The sequence below is a fragment of the Eupeodes corollae genome, chromosome 2 (genome assembly GCF_945859685.1).
Source record: "Eupeodes corollae chromosome 2, idEupCoro1.1, whole genome shotgun sequence".
NCBI classification, from domain to species: domain Eukaryota; kingdom Metazoa; phylum Arthropoda; class Insecta; order Diptera; family Syrphidae; genus Eupeodes; species Eupeodes corollae.
The window spans coordinates 40,417,268-40,436,459 of record NC_079148.1 but is presented as its reverse complement, the minus strand read 5'-3'; the positions used below and the strand labels follow the sequence as shown (position 1 = coordinate 40,436,459).

The 19,192-nt window shown below is 33.3% G+C and overlaps 2 protein-coding genes across 2 annotated transcripts in view; both read right to left on the bottom strand.

Annotated features, from left to right (window-relative positions):
- Window positions 1–5,147, bottom strand: part of LOC129946013 (GTPase-activating Rap/Ran-GAP domain-like protein 3) — a 110,363-nt gene extending 105,216 nt beyond the window's left edge. Inside the window, exon 1 of the mRNA XM_056056018.1 lies at window positions 4,363–5,147. The gene's annotated coding sequence lies outside the window, so the exon portion shown is untranslated. The remainder of the gene's footprint in view (window positions 1–4,362) is intronic.
- A 10,575-nt stretch (window positions 5,148–15,722) lies between these two features.
- Window positions 15,723–19,192, bottom strand: part of LOC129944629 (uncharacterized) — a 58,561-nt gene continuing 55,091 nt past the window's right edge. The window contains exons 8-9 of the mRNA XM_056054195.1: window positions 17,385–19,170; window positions 15,723–17,198 (exon numbers count right to left, since the gene is read on the bottom strand). Coding sequence (XP_055910170.1) covers window positions 17,058–17,198; window positions 17,385–19,170 — 1,927 coding nt within the window. The 3' untranslated portion in view covers window positions 15,723–17,057. The remainder of the gene's footprint in view (window positions 17,199–17,384; window positions 19,171–19,192) is intronic.

Here is a 19,192-nt window from a genome sequence, read left to right as displayed (position 1 = left end):
AAACATTAATTACTCAAAGAAGCCAAGTTAAACGTATTAGAGACAAATTAATAAAAATCTATTGGTTAGTTTTTGAGAAAATGTGAATTTTCAATTATTTGCCAACAAAATATTTTTTATCTTGACAAAAAAAAAAAAAAAAAAAAAGGTTTAACTCTTAAAACCTTAATGTCCAAGACTCAATCGACACAAAAGTTTATTTTTTAGGGGCGATGACAGACAGACAGGCAGATATACGGAAGGAAATAGTTTTAGCATTGTTGTCAACAAATTTGATAAGATTTAAGGAAAAATTAAAAAAAAATAAGTTTGTTTTTGACAAAAACTATTAGAACCTTCAGTTTCGGCTAGAAAAACCTTTTTTAGAAACTATAACGATTTTTTTTTATCTTTCCACAAAATACCTTCTCTTTTGCTACTCTAACCATTCTTCTATTAAGCACTTCTTAATTCGATATTGATAAATGACACAAAATTACCATGTGGAAGTTTTCCGTACTTATCTAAATACTTGAGGGAAACATGGGAAGCAATATAAAATAAATAAAGTCATCGCCATGGGACACCCTGTTTTGTTGCCATGTCTAAATAAACTTTGATTGAACTCGATTGATTTTCATCAAGTGGGTGATTTTGATAAATTTTTATACCACAAACAATGGATTTCAACATTCTTTTACAATCTTCATGGATGACAAAGTAATGTCAATGAAACGAAAGAAAAAGTGACGAAGGAAAATCGAAAGTAAGGACCTTACTTACCTACATGAACAATACTATACACATACACGTGTGTTGATATAGTACATAGTAGGAAAATGTGTGTACGGTTCAATTGGTACTGTGACAAATGGATGGTAATAAATTCAATTAGGCTTCAATTTATTTAATAGAAATATCTACTATAGAATGTAAAGAAATGTTTGTATAGAAAACTCATAGCTCCTTTTTTAAGTAAGACACATTTTTCAATATATTAGTTTTTTTTTTACAAGAAGTGATATTTTACGTGATAGAATGCTTTGGAAACACATCTGTGTTTTTTACAAAAATGCAGCACATACAATTATTATAGATAGTTCAATTGATAGTAAGTCCTTATGAAATCAACTGAAATAAGTAAGTACATTTTATTTGGTATTTCTATAACATTCATCCCGAGAAATTTAAAACTTTTATTTGAGGAAATTGACCCTTAGTTTATGTAACAGAAGACCAGCAGCTATAGAGTCCAAAAGAATGCCAAAAGTACTAAAGTCAAAATAAGCAGTATATTTCGGATGCTCTATTCCTGCGAGTTTTATTTGATACGGCTTTTTCAAACTTTCAGAAGAAAAAAAAAGTTTTATTAAATTTTTCTCGTTTTTTTCAAAAAAATAAGTTCAAAAATCAGTATTGTTAAAAAGTTAGGTTCCCATTTCTTTCTTTAGTCCATTGACAAGGACTAAAGTTAGAATTAGAACGTTCCTCCTACCGTTTAGCTTTTGGCTGATTGGTAATGTTTTATTAAATTTCTAATACTTTTTTTATTGGAAAAGTAAATACTTCTTTTGTCCTTTGAAAGTTCACCTTCATAAAAGAAGATTTCATTTATTCTTAACAAGAAGAAAAACACTGTGAAATGCTTAAAATTGAAAGGAAAAACTTTTTAATGCAATTGTCTTCCAGCAAAGGATTATACTGTATAAGTATCAAGTTTTTATTTTCAGCTTCGCGCAAAAGCTAATCACATTACCAGTTAATGGTTTTTCATGGAGAAACTTAAAATAAAAAATAAAAAAGCTAAAAAACATAAGAAAACTTTCTGAATTAAACATTGCATTAGAAATTGATTCAAATTATACATTTACATAAATTCTTTTATTTTTATTTTTTCTGTCCAAGTTCCAATGTGGCTCCAACAAGCCTACCCATATTAAGTAAGAGAAGAAAGTCACGACGAGGTTAGACTGGGGTTTGTTTTGAGGAAGAAAGAATGTATTTCTACTTCAATAGGATCCTTTATTTTTATGTTCTTGTCGATAAATTCAGTTTGTTCTATTTAACTTAACATTATTATCATTTCTTGCAAAAGAAAAAAAGAAACAAAAACATTCAACTTCGCCCACCATCTGAGGTATTTAGGATGATGCTTGGGATTTCATGTATTGATTTTTTTTATCTGATATCTTGTTTTTAAGTAAATTGACTTGAAGTTAAGATGTTGGTTGGTTAAGAAGATGAATACACGTTTCTTGATATTATTTTTCTTTTCCCAGGGATGAGATGGGAATGATTCTTTGATTTGGTTTCTAAAATGTGGGTGTTTTGGTATTGCTATGAACAACATCAGCCTATGACCATAGAACATATGGTGGGAACAGACATAAGTAGTTTCAACTTCAGACTTTTAGACTAGACATAAATGTAGGCCATATTTTGTTTGTTAAAATGTGAAAAGAGTAAATTGGTTATACTCAAACAGGATCTCAAACTTTTAGTTGTGGGCAAGTTTATTATTATTTATGACTCTTTTACATGACATTCGACAACAAAAGCCTTAAACTTTTATTATTTCCCATATGTTATCTAACGTTACAAATCTTAATGGGGGTTAAGTTGAAGTTTTGAATGTTATTATAATTAAGAAGAGCTAATAGGAATTTTGTCTCTTCCTTTGAAATGAACAAGCAAAAGTTCAAGCATTATAGGAATACTTTTATATATTTCAAGGAAAGATACCCTTGTCTAATACTTATTGATAAATAAGTGCGAAATTTAGAAAGTTGGGGGAAGTCAAAGAAAACTAAAAACTTTGCAGAACTTGTTCATTTGCTAGTATTTACGTTGAAGGATGCAATGACCCAAAAAGGTACATGCTATTACAGATGAACCATGAAAAAATTCTTATTTCATATATTTTTTACTTGTGACAGTTTTTCTCTTGGAAATGTTTGTTTTTCTTTAAAAAAAAACAAAAAACAATATTATCTACTTTATAGGTATGATTAATATATTCATCCATCTTTCAAAATTGCGTACACGTTCTCATCTCAGATATTTTCATATTAAATTATGCTTACGAAATGTACCCACATCTATTAATTTAAAAATTTAAGTCCAAATACATAATATTGAAAAGTTAGAACAATGAAGTTATGGTTAGGATAGTTAAGTTGTGGTATTTTCTAAGTTGAATAAAATGTATGCTTCATGCTTTTTTTGATTCAATGAATAATTTTTGTTGATGTCAAACCTGAGAACAAACACGATTTTTATTTTAAATAAAAGTCTATTTTTGAAATAAAAATATTGAGAAAAAACTTAAAATTAATTAACTGAGATTGTTATAGGTAATAAAATCTATGGATTGTTTGTATTTTTCGCCTAATCAAAATTTGTCTAAGGGCAGGATTAATATCTTCTACCGTAAAACATTAACATTTCCTAATTGAAAAGACCTTGACAGACAACAAAAAGGTTCCATCGGATTTGTTCATTGTTCATGTTTATCCCATGTGATTATTTTCATTGTTTTAAATTTTCGTCTTAAAAAAAGCCATCTTCAAAAAGGATATAAACATTAAACCTCGATAAAAGAAGGAATAGTCATTGTTAAAGGTTCGTTTAATTGTTCTGAACCCTATACCAACATCATCATCAGTATAGAATAGTACAAGAAAACCTTAGAAGAATTATGTCAAACAAGAAGGTCACTGTTAAAGAAATCATAAAATATACAACCAAAGTACTAGTACAACCAAATTACTAGTCATTTAGATCTCTTTAAATATAAAGTCCTCAAGTTAAAAAAAATAATGTTTGCATCTTTTTTATGTTCATTTCTCTCTAACACGATTTTATCACGAACTACGTATTTTTAAGTACCCACCTCTAGGTACTCTCAAAGTTTATTTGAGCTTAAAACATCGCTAAAAGGTGTTCAACTGTTCCATTTAATTCCTTGGCAGGTATTTTAGTTTTCTTTTTCTTTCGAATCCTTTTTTCATTTCGATTTTTTTTCTTTTATATCCAAGTTCGATTAAAGGACCATAAATTCATCGATGTTCAAGTTTTATCCAAAACGAGCATCACTTTATTTTTTTTCACACCGTTCAAACTACACACCTCATACGACGACTGGAATACAAATTAAATCGTACCTATCTATATAAAAGACGTGACCTGCACATCTTTCTATTACACTAAATCCATTGCCCTTCGCTTACTTTCAAATAAGAAAAAACTAAAAAAAAAACTCCACTAGAGCAGAGAAAACTTAATTATAATGTTATCCTGTGAAGGATCATGATGTAGGGTTGTAGGACGACACAAAAAACAACATAGCTATAGTACATAAAATAACATATTGCTAGCTCTTACTCAGACTATGTTAAATCGTTTTATCTCGAACACTTTTTCTATCTCCTGGCTAAGAGTAGTATCTAGAAGATATACTTAGGTACAGCAATCAATCACATGGTGCACAGCATTTGTACAACGTACCGTACATGCACATTGAACAAGTTGTAAGTAAATCAAGATTTCCGTAATATATTCCCTTGTAACTGTACAAGCTTCACTTCAGCAGCAGCAACAGAGCCATATAGGATGAAAGGTACTGCGTAGAATTGTAAAGACTCAGGACTTCAAGAGCGAGTAAAAAAAAAAGAAAATTAAGGACGAAAATCGAAACTGATTATGTAGGTATATGCACACGTACAGGATTAATAACATTAAACATCATACACTCAATTCGCGACTCGAACATCAGCGACAATTACGCGTTGTTCGTTATGTAAACGCACAAAGTAAAACGATGCCATTCGACAACGAAGCGTAACAGGAAACATATCACAATCACAAAAGATGAAAGATACGAATAAAAAGAAAAAAACAGAAAAAGCTCAGATACTGGTAGCAGAATTAAATTACAAAAGAAACAAAGGGATTTTTATTAGATGATGATTTTTTTTGGACCGAAAATCTGTTCTCTTTATTTTTAACGAAATCACTTTCTCATGCATAAGGAATAGGTATATGCTTTGTTTGAGAGGTCCTGGCCTGGCAGAATGGCAGACAGGGACTGACAATGACAATCTATGGTTAAAGCAAAAGCATTGCTCAATTTTCAGGACACGTCCGTTCCGTGTAGATGGAAAAACGAAACTACCAAACCAAAACCAAATAGCAAATAGTCAGAGCCAGAGCCAGAGTAGACAGCCAGCCAGAGTACTCGCTCAGCCAAAGCCAACAGTTACAATACAATACGAACTACGAACGGAGTACAGTGTACAAAGCGAAAGCATGGTTCTGGTTCGACTCCCTTCCCAATGCATGAACTCTGTGGGAGCCAGGAGCAGGAACAGGAGTGCGAGAGTGAGTGTATAAAGCTTTCAAGGACATTCAAGGATGAAAGCACTTTTGTTTTGTTGTATGTGTAATGCCCCATTCCAAGGAGTCCCAACTGTTGATGGAGATGCCGTTTTCTGTTTTCAGTTCTCTGTTTGCTGCTAATGCTGCTGTTGCTGTTTATGAAACTGAAGGTTACTGCTACTTGTTGGGTTTGTTATTTTTTTTCTATTCTCGAGCTCTCTGTTTCGTGCTCTGGATGTATTTTTTAATCAAGCTTACAGGTCATACATTACACTTTGGGTATACGACATACGTACAATAGAGATTGTGGCTTTAAGAGTACCTAGACCTACTGTTGCCAAAAGTGATGATATATGGAACGGAGAATTTCACCAGCATTTATATTTTTAATTTGAATTTGAACAATCCATCCTTTAAATATTTATTTTCCAACTTTGACTGCTGTCAAATTGGACTATTTTGCCAAATTACGAAGGACGGGCATATCGTACAAAGGAAATAGTAAAATTGTTTAATGAAAATACCTGTGTAGATGCTTTTTCAGGTAATTTTTTTCATTTGAGACAAAAAGGATTATTTGTAGAGGATGAATTTAAGTCGAACGGAAGTAAAAATAAGGTCACATCAAAAAAATAAACAAAGCTAGAAATATAAAAATGTTCAATTAAAACTTGTCGAACCGATTACAATAACTTTCTACGTTAAGTAAAATAAGGAACCAAAAAACCTGATAAAAAACGTTTAAAAGTTTGTGAAAGTCTAAATTAAAGAGGAAATAGTGACAATTTATTTTTATTAGTGTCTATCACAGAAAATCTCTTAAGAATGATAAATTGTTGCTAGATATAATTTGATTACTGGCTAAGATTTTAAGGATTCGCCAGCAAGTCAAATGTAGAGTTTTACTAAAGTCTGCAAGAATCAGAAGTATGATTCCTATAAATCAAAACCAACAATTATTCCATTCATTACACCACAATGTGGAGTGTGCTTCACTATTTTGATAATTGGTTTATTTAGCCAGAAAGTACCTCAAAACTATATCAATGGTTTAAAATAAAAACTCAGTGAAGTAGATTTTCTTAAATAGCTTAGTAATTTTTAAAAATCAAAGTTTCTGAGATTTTTAAAATAACAAAAAGAGAGATTGACAATCCGCTGAGTTTTACCTTTAGCAAGGAGCGAAAATATAGCGACTGTATTGATAATATCCTTTCGCAGACCACAATTTGAAATTGGTATAATGACTTGAGCCTTCACAGGTCTACAAACTTATCTGGTCCAAAAGCTATGTAAATATGTATGCATATGCATGATGTAAAAATAACAATGTGTTTTGGCTCAATGAAGCTCTGCATCTGTAGCAAGCGGAATTTGGTTCTAATTTTCATCAAGGAATTATCCTTCGCTTTGAACTGTAAACCCAAATTTTGGACGCGTTAACCAACGAAATCTTCAAATTTGAGACTATGCCAGATGTTTAGATATCTTTTATAAAGCCATGCCGTTCGTCAGACTCAGCCTAATATATTTCTCCATAGTAGGGTACAACACGAGACGAAACCCGTTGAGGATTTTCTCCAGTTTCGTTTTGTCAATGGTGGGCTCTAAAGCGGTCTTATGTCCTCGCAACTACTGCCCAAACCATTATGTCGATTGACTTCAAATTTAGAAAGCAGCGATTTGGAAGAGTTTTTCTTCTTTTGATTTCAGCGCTGGTGCCTAGGAAGACAAAGTCCTTAACTACCTCAATGTTATAGCTGTCCATGGTGACGTTTTTTCTAAGACGTCGTTGTTCAATGTTCTTTTTTGATGACAGCATATTCTTGTTCTTGCCCTCATTGAATACTAAACCCATCTTGTTCGCTTCCGTCGCAATGCTCAAAAACGCTCCACTGACATCACGATTTGATCTTCCAATTATGTCAATATTATCTGCCTATCCGAGTAATTGAATAAACCTTTGGAAGATTGTGCCTCTAGTGTTGACGGTTGAGTTTTGCACAATTCTTTTCAGAACGATATTGGAAAAGTAGCATGACAGTGCATCGTCTATTTTGCAAACCTTTTTTACATCAAATGCATCGGTAAGATCTTTTCCGACCTTGATAGAGCAGCGTGCATTCTCCATCGTCATTCTGCACAAACGGATAAGTTTGACAGAAATGCTAAAACTAGAATTGCTTTGTAGAACTCTTCCCTATGGATGCTGTCATACGCGGATTTAAAATCGATAAAGAGATGGTGCGTATCGATTTGAAGCTCCTGGGGTTTTTCCAAGACCTGCCTTAGTGTGAATATTTGGTGGATAGTGGACTTTCCTGGTCTGAAGCCACACTGATAAGGACCAATCAGGTTGTTGACGAATGGCTTCAGACGTTCACATAATACGGCAGAGAGGATCTTATATGCAATGGTAAAGAGACTGATGCCTCTGTAGTTGGCGCAATTTAGAGGGTCTCCTTTCTTATGTATCGGGCACACTATGCTGAGATTCCACTCACTTTCTTCCGACCATATTTTGCAGATGAGTTGGTGCATGCTCTCTGCCAAGTCATTGCATGCTGCTTTGAAAAGTTTGGCAGCGATTCTGTCAGCTCCAGCAGCTATGGTTGACTTATGTTTAGATATAGCTATTTTCTATTTTCAATAGACTCTCCATATACAGGACCCAGTTCGTACGATCTAGTCGTGCATTTTTATTTCATACAGCTTCTGAGTTATTTTATGAGCTTATCTATTTTTCAATGAAAATTGACAGTACATGACTTGAATTATTGACAGAAAATCATAAGTTCAGCTTTTTGGTTTCCAGCGAAAGTCTGGTTATGATTTTAAATACAAAAATACAAATACACTGAAACACTGTTTTTTAACTTAAAATAGTAAGTTTTAAATCAGTAATATCCATGGCGAGATGGGTATTACGTATAGGACTGTCATGCCTGGTACTTACTCTTTTGATTAATTAACATATTCTCCAAGAGTAATAATTGCCATAAAAAGTGCTTTCTCAAATTATTCGGCATAAAAAAATCTAAAAACTTATATAATTTTAATTTAAGTATGAAATCAAAAATAATTTAGAAATGAATACATACGTTACTTTTAACAAATAATAGAATTTTATTTTTATTAGATTTTCGAAATATTATCGAAATATAATTAAGTTGGCAACCATAATCTCATTACGTAGAGCAAACAAAAAGAGAGCTTTTATCCTTTCATCCTTACAACCATACAACTCCCAAATGCACTCACTAAAGAGACAAAATTAAAGTTCGAAAAAACCAACCAACCAAGCGAATGCATGAAATTCTTGGAAAAATTTATTTACAAGGACGTTTTGTTCAGTTTGGTTTGACTTTTAAGAAGAGACTCAGGTATAAATGTACATAATGGAGAGATGTATGTAAGAGCTTATGTGTGTTTTGTAAGCTGAGACTCAAAGGAAACAAAAAAAGGAAGATCTAATTGAAAGCCAGGACTTTGCTTTTGCCGCGTTTTCAGTTTCAGGTAAGTACTAACACACTAACTCGTAGATATGTATAAGTGTATAGGCATAGGGGTTGAAATAAAAGAGAAAACAAAGGACAACAAAGTTAAGGTTAGGTCGTAAATTTCACTATCACCACATTTTACTTTCTGGGCTGACAGTCACAGCAGCGACTAGTACCCTGTAGGTTACAAAGGTATATAAGAATACAGTACTCAGGACCTACCTATAAAACATAAATATGTCGTCTGCTGCGGGGTGTATCTGTAAGTATATATTTACACAGAGATGAAAAGTTCGTGCTTCAAAGGACCACCACTTTGGTATAGCGATGAACTTTTCTTCTTTATATATTTTTTTTGTTCAAATCTAAGGTTCCACGCTATACCTTCGCTATAATGTGGGGATTCATGCTTTTTAATCATCCCGCAAGTTGTATGTCTGTCGTTCCCTCGTTAGAGATATAGATTTAATTATTTCTTGCATTAAAGGGAACTTTGGTGTATACTTAATATGCTTGAATGCAGAGATTGTAGGTATTCCTCTCTACCTACCTCTATATAGCTTCATCAAGATAAATTTTCCTCTGATGGTTTTCCGCTATATTCTTCTGTTGTTGAGTTTTGATGTTTGGTCCTTTTAAGCTTTCGAGGGCTCTGTTCTGTGGAAAGCGCGGCGTAGTGGAATATGGCATCAACCCAACAACTGGTTTTGGTTTTCTGGGAAAAAATGAAGAATGTGCACGGTACAGGAAGTAAATGAAAGTGTTGTATTTAAATTAATGATGGTAAGTGGGTAGGTATAAGGGTATAAGTAGGTAAACGTACCTCTACCAACACAACAAGAACAACGACGACTGCAACGACGTCGACGATGTTGAAGGCGATATAAACTATGCAAGTGGAAGAACAAAAATGCATTTTTGTTGTAATTGGCAGCATAATTACCGGAGGATAATTACCAGAAGATAAAATTTCATGCCTTAAGTTAACTTCTTAACAAAGTCGCGGAAAACTCGACGTGGAAGAGTATTGTTATTTAATTCCTACTCGTATGTAAACAAGAGATTTTATACGGGTACACATTCACACAAGTACCTATTCGTAGGTATTTATTTACTTATGCATGCATTAAAAATTTCATAATGAGGTTGGTTTTTGAAAACAATTTTTGGAGTTATATTGGACTGGAAATGCGCACAAAAACACAACACTAGCATTACTATCTTAGATGAATTATTGATTTTTGCATGAAAATTGTACATAATTTGTATGAAATACAAAATTTAGGAAGGTGCTTTGTCTGTTTTCATAGTGGATATTTTGTGTAGCTGGGATTTTGGTGAAACTTGTTAGAAAATGTCTGTGTCTCTTCAAATAAAGATTAATAGAATAAACCGATAACTATTCAACATACCAATAAGATATTTAAAAACAAATGGGCTCCGTGAAATAGTTCCAAAAGAAATAATTACAAAATATTTAATTACCCCGACGAAAGTTTTTCAGAACTTCCCATTTTTGGGGTCTAATTTCATTTTTAACTCATGTTTGAAATATGTAACCAAAACTTATGAAGTGCAATAAGACCCAATGTTTATGAATGGGTCTAATTTCACTTTTTTATTTTCCTTTCAACTGTTTGATGTTTCACACAATACAAACTTCACAACAGTGAGCTCTCTAAAATCGTATATTGAGCCCATGCAGGGTGGCACTGTTTTAATCACAGTAAGCTGGGTGATTTTTAATTTGGTAAAATAAGTTGGTCTTATTTTTCAAAATTATTTAACCTTATTTTATTTTGATAAAGTGCAATGTGACTCAGCATTTCAAAATTGAACTCATGTCACTTTCGAAAGAAATAAAAAGGTTAAACAATTCTTAAAGTTGGGGACTTATTTTAATATTTTTTGGGGAATTATTAAATTGCTTTTAGGAAATTGTTTCATTTTAGAATTTTTTGGATAAATTTCATAATGCAATAAAGTTCATTTCGTTTATATAAAATAAAATCGTATCCTTGATTTCTTCGAAAAATAAACTTACATATCTACTTGATTCAATTTTGTAAACTAAGGTTCATTTGAAAATTGTCGTTTAAAACAAAGGAATATCTTCCGACTGGAAGTCATTGAATTAAGATTGATTTGCAACATTACAAATCTCTTACATTTCTCGAAATTCTCTAAATTCATAGTACGAAACCCTTTTTCATTATATGTGTATCTGGAACTAGGAAAGACAATAACAGCAAATTGTAAAGAGAGTAGACTTCAAAAACTCAAAATCGGCAGAAAAAAATCAATACACTGCAAAAAATCGACATTTTGTATATGTCGTAAGATTTGTATTTTTAAATTAATGTTTACTTAAAATTTATTCAGCAAAAGCAAAAAAAACCCTCTAAACTACACCAACTATACAGGCATAATTCTGTATAACATCGCTTACAAAATTTTCTCTGCTGAAATATTTGAACTTCTTAGACCCATCGTCAAGAACATCAAATCGACACCCACCATCTTTTCATCGTTTTCAAGGCCGCATATGACATCATCTACAGAGACGAGCTGTATAGAGCCAAGTATAGTTTTGGCATCCCTACTTATCTCATCCGTTTGTTCAGGATGACCGTAGAAAATTTGCGCTGGTCTTTAAAGGTTGAAAATAACTTAACAGAACCTTTCGATGGCGAAAAAGGCTTTAGACAAGGTGATGCATGCTCATGAGATTGACGTAAGATGGTACTTGAAAGAATAATGCAGAGGTCCCACGTTAACACTAGGGGCACTATCTTTCGAAATTCGGTCCAATTACTAGCATATGTTGATGATATTTACATAATTGGAAGAACTCAGCGTGATGTCAATGGGGCTTTTGTGAGTATTGAGGCAGATGCAGTAAAAATGAACTTAACCGTTAATGAGGAAAAAACAAAGTACGTGTTTTCGTCAAGAAAGGACTTACAAAACCGAGGTCTTGTGGAAAAACAAAGGAGTTCGGTCATTGACTACAGCTTGGAAAGTGGTGACTAAAGATCAGTTTTTAAAAATCTGGAAATAGAAGACGAACCTGCATCCAACTATAGAACACGTTTAGATGCACTTCTGATGATGAAACAATAAGACGCAGGTTTGAACAAAATTGAAAAAAGCATTAAAGGAGCATACCATATACCGAATAACAGTCAAAGAAAAACTGAATATAGAGAACTTTGGTTTGACAAGGAATCCATGCAGGCGAGAAGCCTTTCTTACGGTTGGTTGAGCGCATATCGGAAGTATAATACAAATTATTCAAAGGATCGATACATGGAGTATAATCAGAATTTTAAATTCTCTGCCGAAAAAAGACTTTTCGGAAGCCCAAGAACAACAGCTTGCAAAGTATGACAAGTCGTCTTAATTTTGGAACCTGGTCCGAAAATTTAATAGAACAAAATATATTTTAAGCCCGGGTCTTAGTTCAAATAGACTGCAAACATATTTCGAGCAACTGTGAAACCCAGTTGCGATAAATAGGTTTCAGATTCAGTATGCCAAACCTAGCTTCAATAATAATATTTTAGATTCACCAATATCAAGAGAAGTAGTGTTTATATCGATAAACAACCAAAAAGATGAAAAGGCTGCGGGCTCAGATGGTATAACCGCAGAATTCTACAGAAATAGTTCAGATACTCTTGTTATATCTCTAACAGCAGTATACAACCAGATCTTAGAGGGAGGATCCATCTCAAACCAGTTCAGCGATGCCTTGATTTTCCCAATCCACAAGAAAGAAAGCTATGAAGTTCCGGAAAATTACAGAGGAATCTCGTTTTTGAACTCGTCATATAAGATATTTACTTCGATTCTGCTCAGCCGTTTAAATGAATGGATACACTCTAATAATCTGCTCATTTAGTTCCAAGCTGGCATCATATCGGGATACTCCACCGTCGATCACATTTGTGTACTCCGCTCGATTACTGACTCGTTTCTATCGAGAAATAAGAAGCTATTTGCATTCTTCGTTGATTTCAAAGCTATTTCCACACCGTGGATAGCAATGCCCTATTTTACAAGCTTTACCAGTTAGGAATGTCGCTTAAGTTCGGTACGGTATTAGAAAATTTATACAGGACTACCAAAGCATCAGTGTGGAATGGCCAATGCTTATCAGAGTGGTTGCAAGCGAAATCAGGAGTTAGACAGGGCTCTGCACTCAGTCCAAGCTTGTTTGCATTCCTCATTCGTGATATCGTCGAAGCATTACCAGCAGGAATCGAGTACTCAGGCGGTAACTTTATAGTTCTTATTTTCGCTGACAACATTGTCCTACTCGCGTATACACCTCAGTCCCTTCAGCTAATGGTAAATAAGCTTGCTGAATATTGGAAAGGTGAAAGGTGGAACCTAGTGCTAAATTTAAGTAAATCTAAAGTCTCGTCAAGAAATAGTTCTTCAAACAATCTAATCCTGAAGTGGATGCTTTAAAGACTGGTTAGAACTTGCCCAGCAGGTGGATGTTGAGTAAAACAGTACAGTACAGTGACCTCTCCTATTGGAAACCAACTTTATATGGCCTAATAGCTCGTCTGGATGAAGCCTTAATAGAACAATACACGGAGTAACCCAAAAGCATGATATACCGTAGACTAAACTACGATCCAAGGGAAAAAAACTATTTTCGTGCATGTTCCGGCTAAGAGGAGAACTCCTTAATCTGAACTACATTCCCCACAGCGATGACTTATCGATTTTGTGCAACCTGTGCAACTTGAATGAGCGCGAGGATATTTTTCATTTTGTTGGACGATGTGCGATACTGAAAGAAGTAAGAAGATTTATCCTAGGCAGTGACTTTCTTTCAAATACTGAAATCATAAGCCTTCTACAAGAAATTGAAGTTACAAAGTTATATGCGTATTGCAAAACAGCACTTAATTATAGACTTCAAATTTTAAATGAAGCTTTTTATACTTAAACTGCACTTTCTTTTTTTATTCTATATAAAGCTATACTTTTAGTTGTCAATAAGGCAGACGGCAATGCCATGCACCATTTTCATTGTATTAACAAAATTATTGTTAAAAATGGATGTTTAAATAAAATCAATCTAAATAAAAAAAGAAAATACAAAAAACAACACCAGCGCTGGAATCAAACGAAGTATATCTCTTGATAACCGCTACTTCTTTGTGCTAAGAAAGCAATTTAGTAGCAAAGCCCTGTATGAAAGGACCAAAGCGTCGCTTTATAAAATCCCCATCATCCCCTTCCTGCTATTCGATGCAGTGGCATGGACAATGACAAAAGCGGATGAACAGTACCAAAAGCATTGGTTTAACATCTCAAATATTATGTTGACAGAAATCGGATTAGACTTCAAATTTTAATGGTATACTTTTTGCAGTTCTTTAAGCTACTATTTAACTTTTAATGAAAAGTGTAATTTTCAAAAATTCCCTTTTTTTTAATCACGGCAAAGATTCCAAGGAAATGTGGAAGGTTTGAACGGGTCATCAAGCAAGGTGTTGAAACATTTATTATTATTATGAGTATTGGTAGTATCGAGTCGTTGCAAGATAGTATTTCAGTAACCATGGATTTGTGGTCGATTGCACATCGTTTGTTTGTCATTGAACCACGAGGGCGAGGACGAGGAGTTGATTAAACGGTAAGGACTCCAGAAAATAATAAAAGAGAGCCTCAAAGAGTTAAAGCCGTTACTAGTTCATCGACTGTATAGCACGCTCAGGCTCTATTGATGTCAGACCACTCAGTTCAGCGAATTTTGCACCGGATTTGTCAATATGTGATTGCATTTTATAGGCCTATCTCAAACAAACCACTCACACTTGAAACCTTAAGTAAGACAATAACCCAAGCCATTCGCAGTTTCAAGTCAAGCGCTTCAGAGGAGTAATAAACTTCTCACAACGTCTGCAGGAGTATTTTGACAAAAATGGCAAGGCTTGACTGGTGTATGTCATTAATATTATTGTTTTCATTTTTTGACTGACCTTGTAATGGCAATATCTAAAAACTATACTTTAAAATTTGAGATTTGTTAAAAAAAAATAATTGTGTAAAAATGTTTTTAAAATCTTCAATACTTCGTTGGGGGATTATTTATAATAGAAAACGTTTCTTCCCATCTTTGAAATAAGTATCAGAATACAATTTTTTTTAAATATTTAGCTTCAAGAATTTTGATAAAAATTGCAATCTATCCTTAAATTAGCAAAGCTACAACACCTAAGCCACTTCTGAAATAGATCTTAAATGTTGAATTATATGTTTTAAAAGTATTTATAAATATTGATTACTAATAAGATCTTATAGATTTTTATATTTTAAATGGGGCAGGTAAACTTCACGGGAACTTAGTTCCATTGTGAGACTTAGTTCACTTTACTTAAGTGGATTTTGTTGGCAGTGAGTAGGAATTAAGTTCCTCAATAAAGAATTTTTTAATAAACAAACCACTGAAGGTTGATTTTACAGTTTTTGACAATAAACCAAAGACTACAAAAAACTTACTTTATCAGAGAATGTTTGCTGTGGTTTCCTTTAAAATATTTTGTATTAAAACAAAAATAAAAAATAATCTAGTTAGTAATTTATTATTTTATATAATGTTATTATAAATTCACAATATCAATTTTTTCTTATCAATTACAAAGTTTAATATTTATAATATTATCAAGTTTCTCCATCATTTATGAAAATTTTGTATTTATGTATAATTTATTGTTTTTTCTAGTTATTTAATTTATTTTCAAAGTTTAATATTTTGTTTGATAAAATAGAAATAACTTTTTTTTATAATACAATAATTATTGTTAATTTTGTATTTCTTATTTATAGTTATTTTTGTATGTAAAAATTTTATTAATTAATTTATTAATAGGAATATTAATTAACAAATTTATGAACATAATAATAATTCTGTTTTATTGTTGTTGAAAATTGCAATTGAGTCCCTCCACCTATAAGATAAACATTATATACGGAGTAGATACAAATACAAAAAATAACGTTAAGAACTATAAATTAGATATTTTTTATTTAATATTGTTAATTTAGTATCTATTTTATTTTCTTCTAATAAAATACTTTTTGTTTTAAAACCCCATTTGAGTTATAAGTATAGAAATTTAAATTGTATTTATTAAATTTCTGAATACATTATTTCTAATTTACAGATCAACTTTTTCCAGATTTTCACATTTTTACATATTTTTTATTATAAAATGTGAAACTGTATGAAAAAGGCTGAACTTAAATTTTGTTAAGAAAAAAGAAACAAAAGATTTGTGTTACATCTTCTGTGTGATTGGCATTTTCAATAATATTGAAATTTTGGCAAGTTAAATGGATTGATTTATAATAAAACAAATGTTTTTATAGTGAAATTTGAAATTCGTTGATATTTTTATTGATTTATGAAAATAAGAAAAGCATTTAAATTTTTATATCAATCCAAAAATTTCAGAAACTTAAAATTATCGTTTCTACAATTTTACGAAAAATAAACGTTATTCTCTTTCATGATGCCATTAGATTGAAAATAAAATGTTTCATTAAATGTTGCTTAAGTACGAAGGCAGTATTGTTGAGTATTTCTTAATCTTCTATTCACAACAAGAATGCTATTTCAAAATATCACAAAGTCCATTTTTGAAAACAAAACCTTAATATAAATTTTAAGATTTTCTGATTTTTTCAAATTTAAATGGATTCTGTAATATTTGTATAAAATATTTTTAAATTATTTAATATCTCTCTCGTAATTTTTTTTTTCTTTCTAAATTTTCTGTATTTTTCTTTTATATTTTTTTAAATAGATATTTTTTGAAAATATCACAGTGTTAATATAATTAATTAGATCACCAATATTTTCCCAGCATACTGCTTTTAACTTCAAATTTGATGATAATTTGCGTTATTTAAATTTATACATAACTAAAATGATTAATGAAACAAAAAATAAAATTAATTATTTTATATTTCTCCTTCTGTTTTTATTGAAATTTGGGTTATTGGCACAATATTTATTTGAAACCCATAATTATTATGAAACAATTTTTTTTAAACTGATTTCAAGCATAAATTTTAACTTGGCTGTTTTTTCATTTAGCAGTGACGTGTAGAAATATTTCTTACATTTTTTGATTAATTCTGGATAATTCTCTGGATGGATTATCCGGATTTTGTCTACCAATCTCGAGGACGTGGTTCGTTCTCTGTATGGAATGTGCTTGAGTGTGACTCAACATATTGGGTTTGAGTCTCAGTAACAGTTCGTCCAGCACGTGGTGGTGGAGGTGGTGCAGGACCCTTACTTTGGAATGTGGTCTGGAAGAATAAAAAATAAAAATTTAATAGTCTACGATCATAAAAAGACAATCTAAATAAGATCAAAATATTATATGTCAAAAAACTGCTGTATTTAAAGGGAATTCGGTGCTTCCCGAGAGATTTTTTATTTTTGACTTACGACGTTCTGACATAATTTATGTGTTCTTTAATCAAAAATCTTACCACCATTCGCTGAGATCTTCTCGATTTTGGAGTTGTTTCGGGTGATGACATATCCGAATTATCCGGAGCAGCCCAATGCTCGGTGAATTCACTAGCCGAACGTGCCAAACTAGGATGGCTTATTGAACGATTGAACGACCGTCGATCGTATGACTCTTCATCGCCAAAATATTGGTTGGGATAGAATGAACTTGCATCGGACATATTATCCAAGTGGTCAGGTCGAGCAAAGTCCACTGTCATCTCGGACATGGAACGGAAGTCAATGTTGTCGGAACGATATGAGGATCTAGAATTATGACGTGATCGACCACTAGGTTGGTAAGAATTCGATGAGGACGATGGATGGATGGGATCATTTCGAATTGTACGCACACTCGAACCACCATCACTGTCGTATTCGTAAAGAGTTGGCAACGAACTGCGACGTGAACGGGTGTCCCATGCCTCCTTTTTCTTCGAACGCCTAGCAGCTGCTCTGTCATCGCTGCTATCATCGGCTGGTGGTGCTAGAATTCGTACAATAACATCCCAAGTCTGGGGTTCGAAGATTCTCTCGTAGCGAGTGTCTTGACGGATACGTTCGAAGTCCTCTCTTATGACTGCTTCAGTGAGCATGGTTCGGAGTGAAGATTCGGTGGTTATGATTTCCTTCCATTTAGCTCTGTCATCGTAGCTGATGTGATGAGCCATGGGATGGACACTGGACTGAATCGAACTGGCATCATCAACGACGTCGGGCATATTCTCCTGTGGTTCTTCCAGCACTCGAATTAGTACATCCCAGTTGGGGACGGCCTTGTCCTCGGGTGGAATTTCAATTGGTTTCATATTTCCAACCAATTGAGGTGATGTCAATTGTTTTCCGGTTTCTTCAATATGCTGTGGTGGAGGAATACTCAAAGTCGAACGTTCCATCTTCGGTGTTAGGGTCATTCCAGAAGCACTTGAGATATCTGAGAAGTTCTCCCATTGCTGTTGTTGTCGTTCACTGGGGTAGTTGCGGATGGTAACATCCCAAGTTGGATCTGGTACTGGTCTGGGTTTGTATTCGGTGATTCTGCGTTTATGGCTTTCAATGTCTTCGATGGTCTTCTTCTCAGTGATTGTTCGCAGGAAGACATCGTCAACGGTGTGCGATGAGATTTGGGGTTTCTTGACAACAATTGGTGGCTCGGGGAGGTATTGGTTGTGAGTCTCGAAGTAATGTGATGTATCGACCAATTCTCCAACTGAATGCATATCATTAACTTCTGAATCCATTGAGATAATACTTCTTGTTTCGCTAGCTGCTGCTCCATCAGTGAAGTCTTCGGACCAAGTTTCCTGGCGTGGATTGAGTTCGTGATGAGTTCGCGTGTAAACTGAGAAGACCGGTTGTGGTGGCAGCTCAGCTTTGGGGGCAGCATGAAGTTCAGGAACATAAGTGAATTGACTTTGAGCGTTATCTTGTGGCAATGAGTCCATTGTTATGACACTCTCACGGTCTTCATGGGTTTCCATAATGGTAGAGAGGTTATTGCGTTCATGGCGCAAAGTAGCAACACTCTCAGTGTCAGAAGTCACAGGGGATGGTGGTGGTGGTGGTGATTTCTTCACTCTAACTTGAACATCGAATTTGGGTGAAGATTCCTTGGCAGCAATTGGTAGACGTGGCACAGTACTTGCCACAGCATTAGACGTCTGGAATTCTTGGGTGTGTCCGTAGTTTTCACTGTAAATGCTTGAAGTCTCTTGAACAAAGGCACGATTTTCAAAGCTTCCAGCTGAACTGAATGGCAAAGACCTACGTTAAATAAAAAGAAACT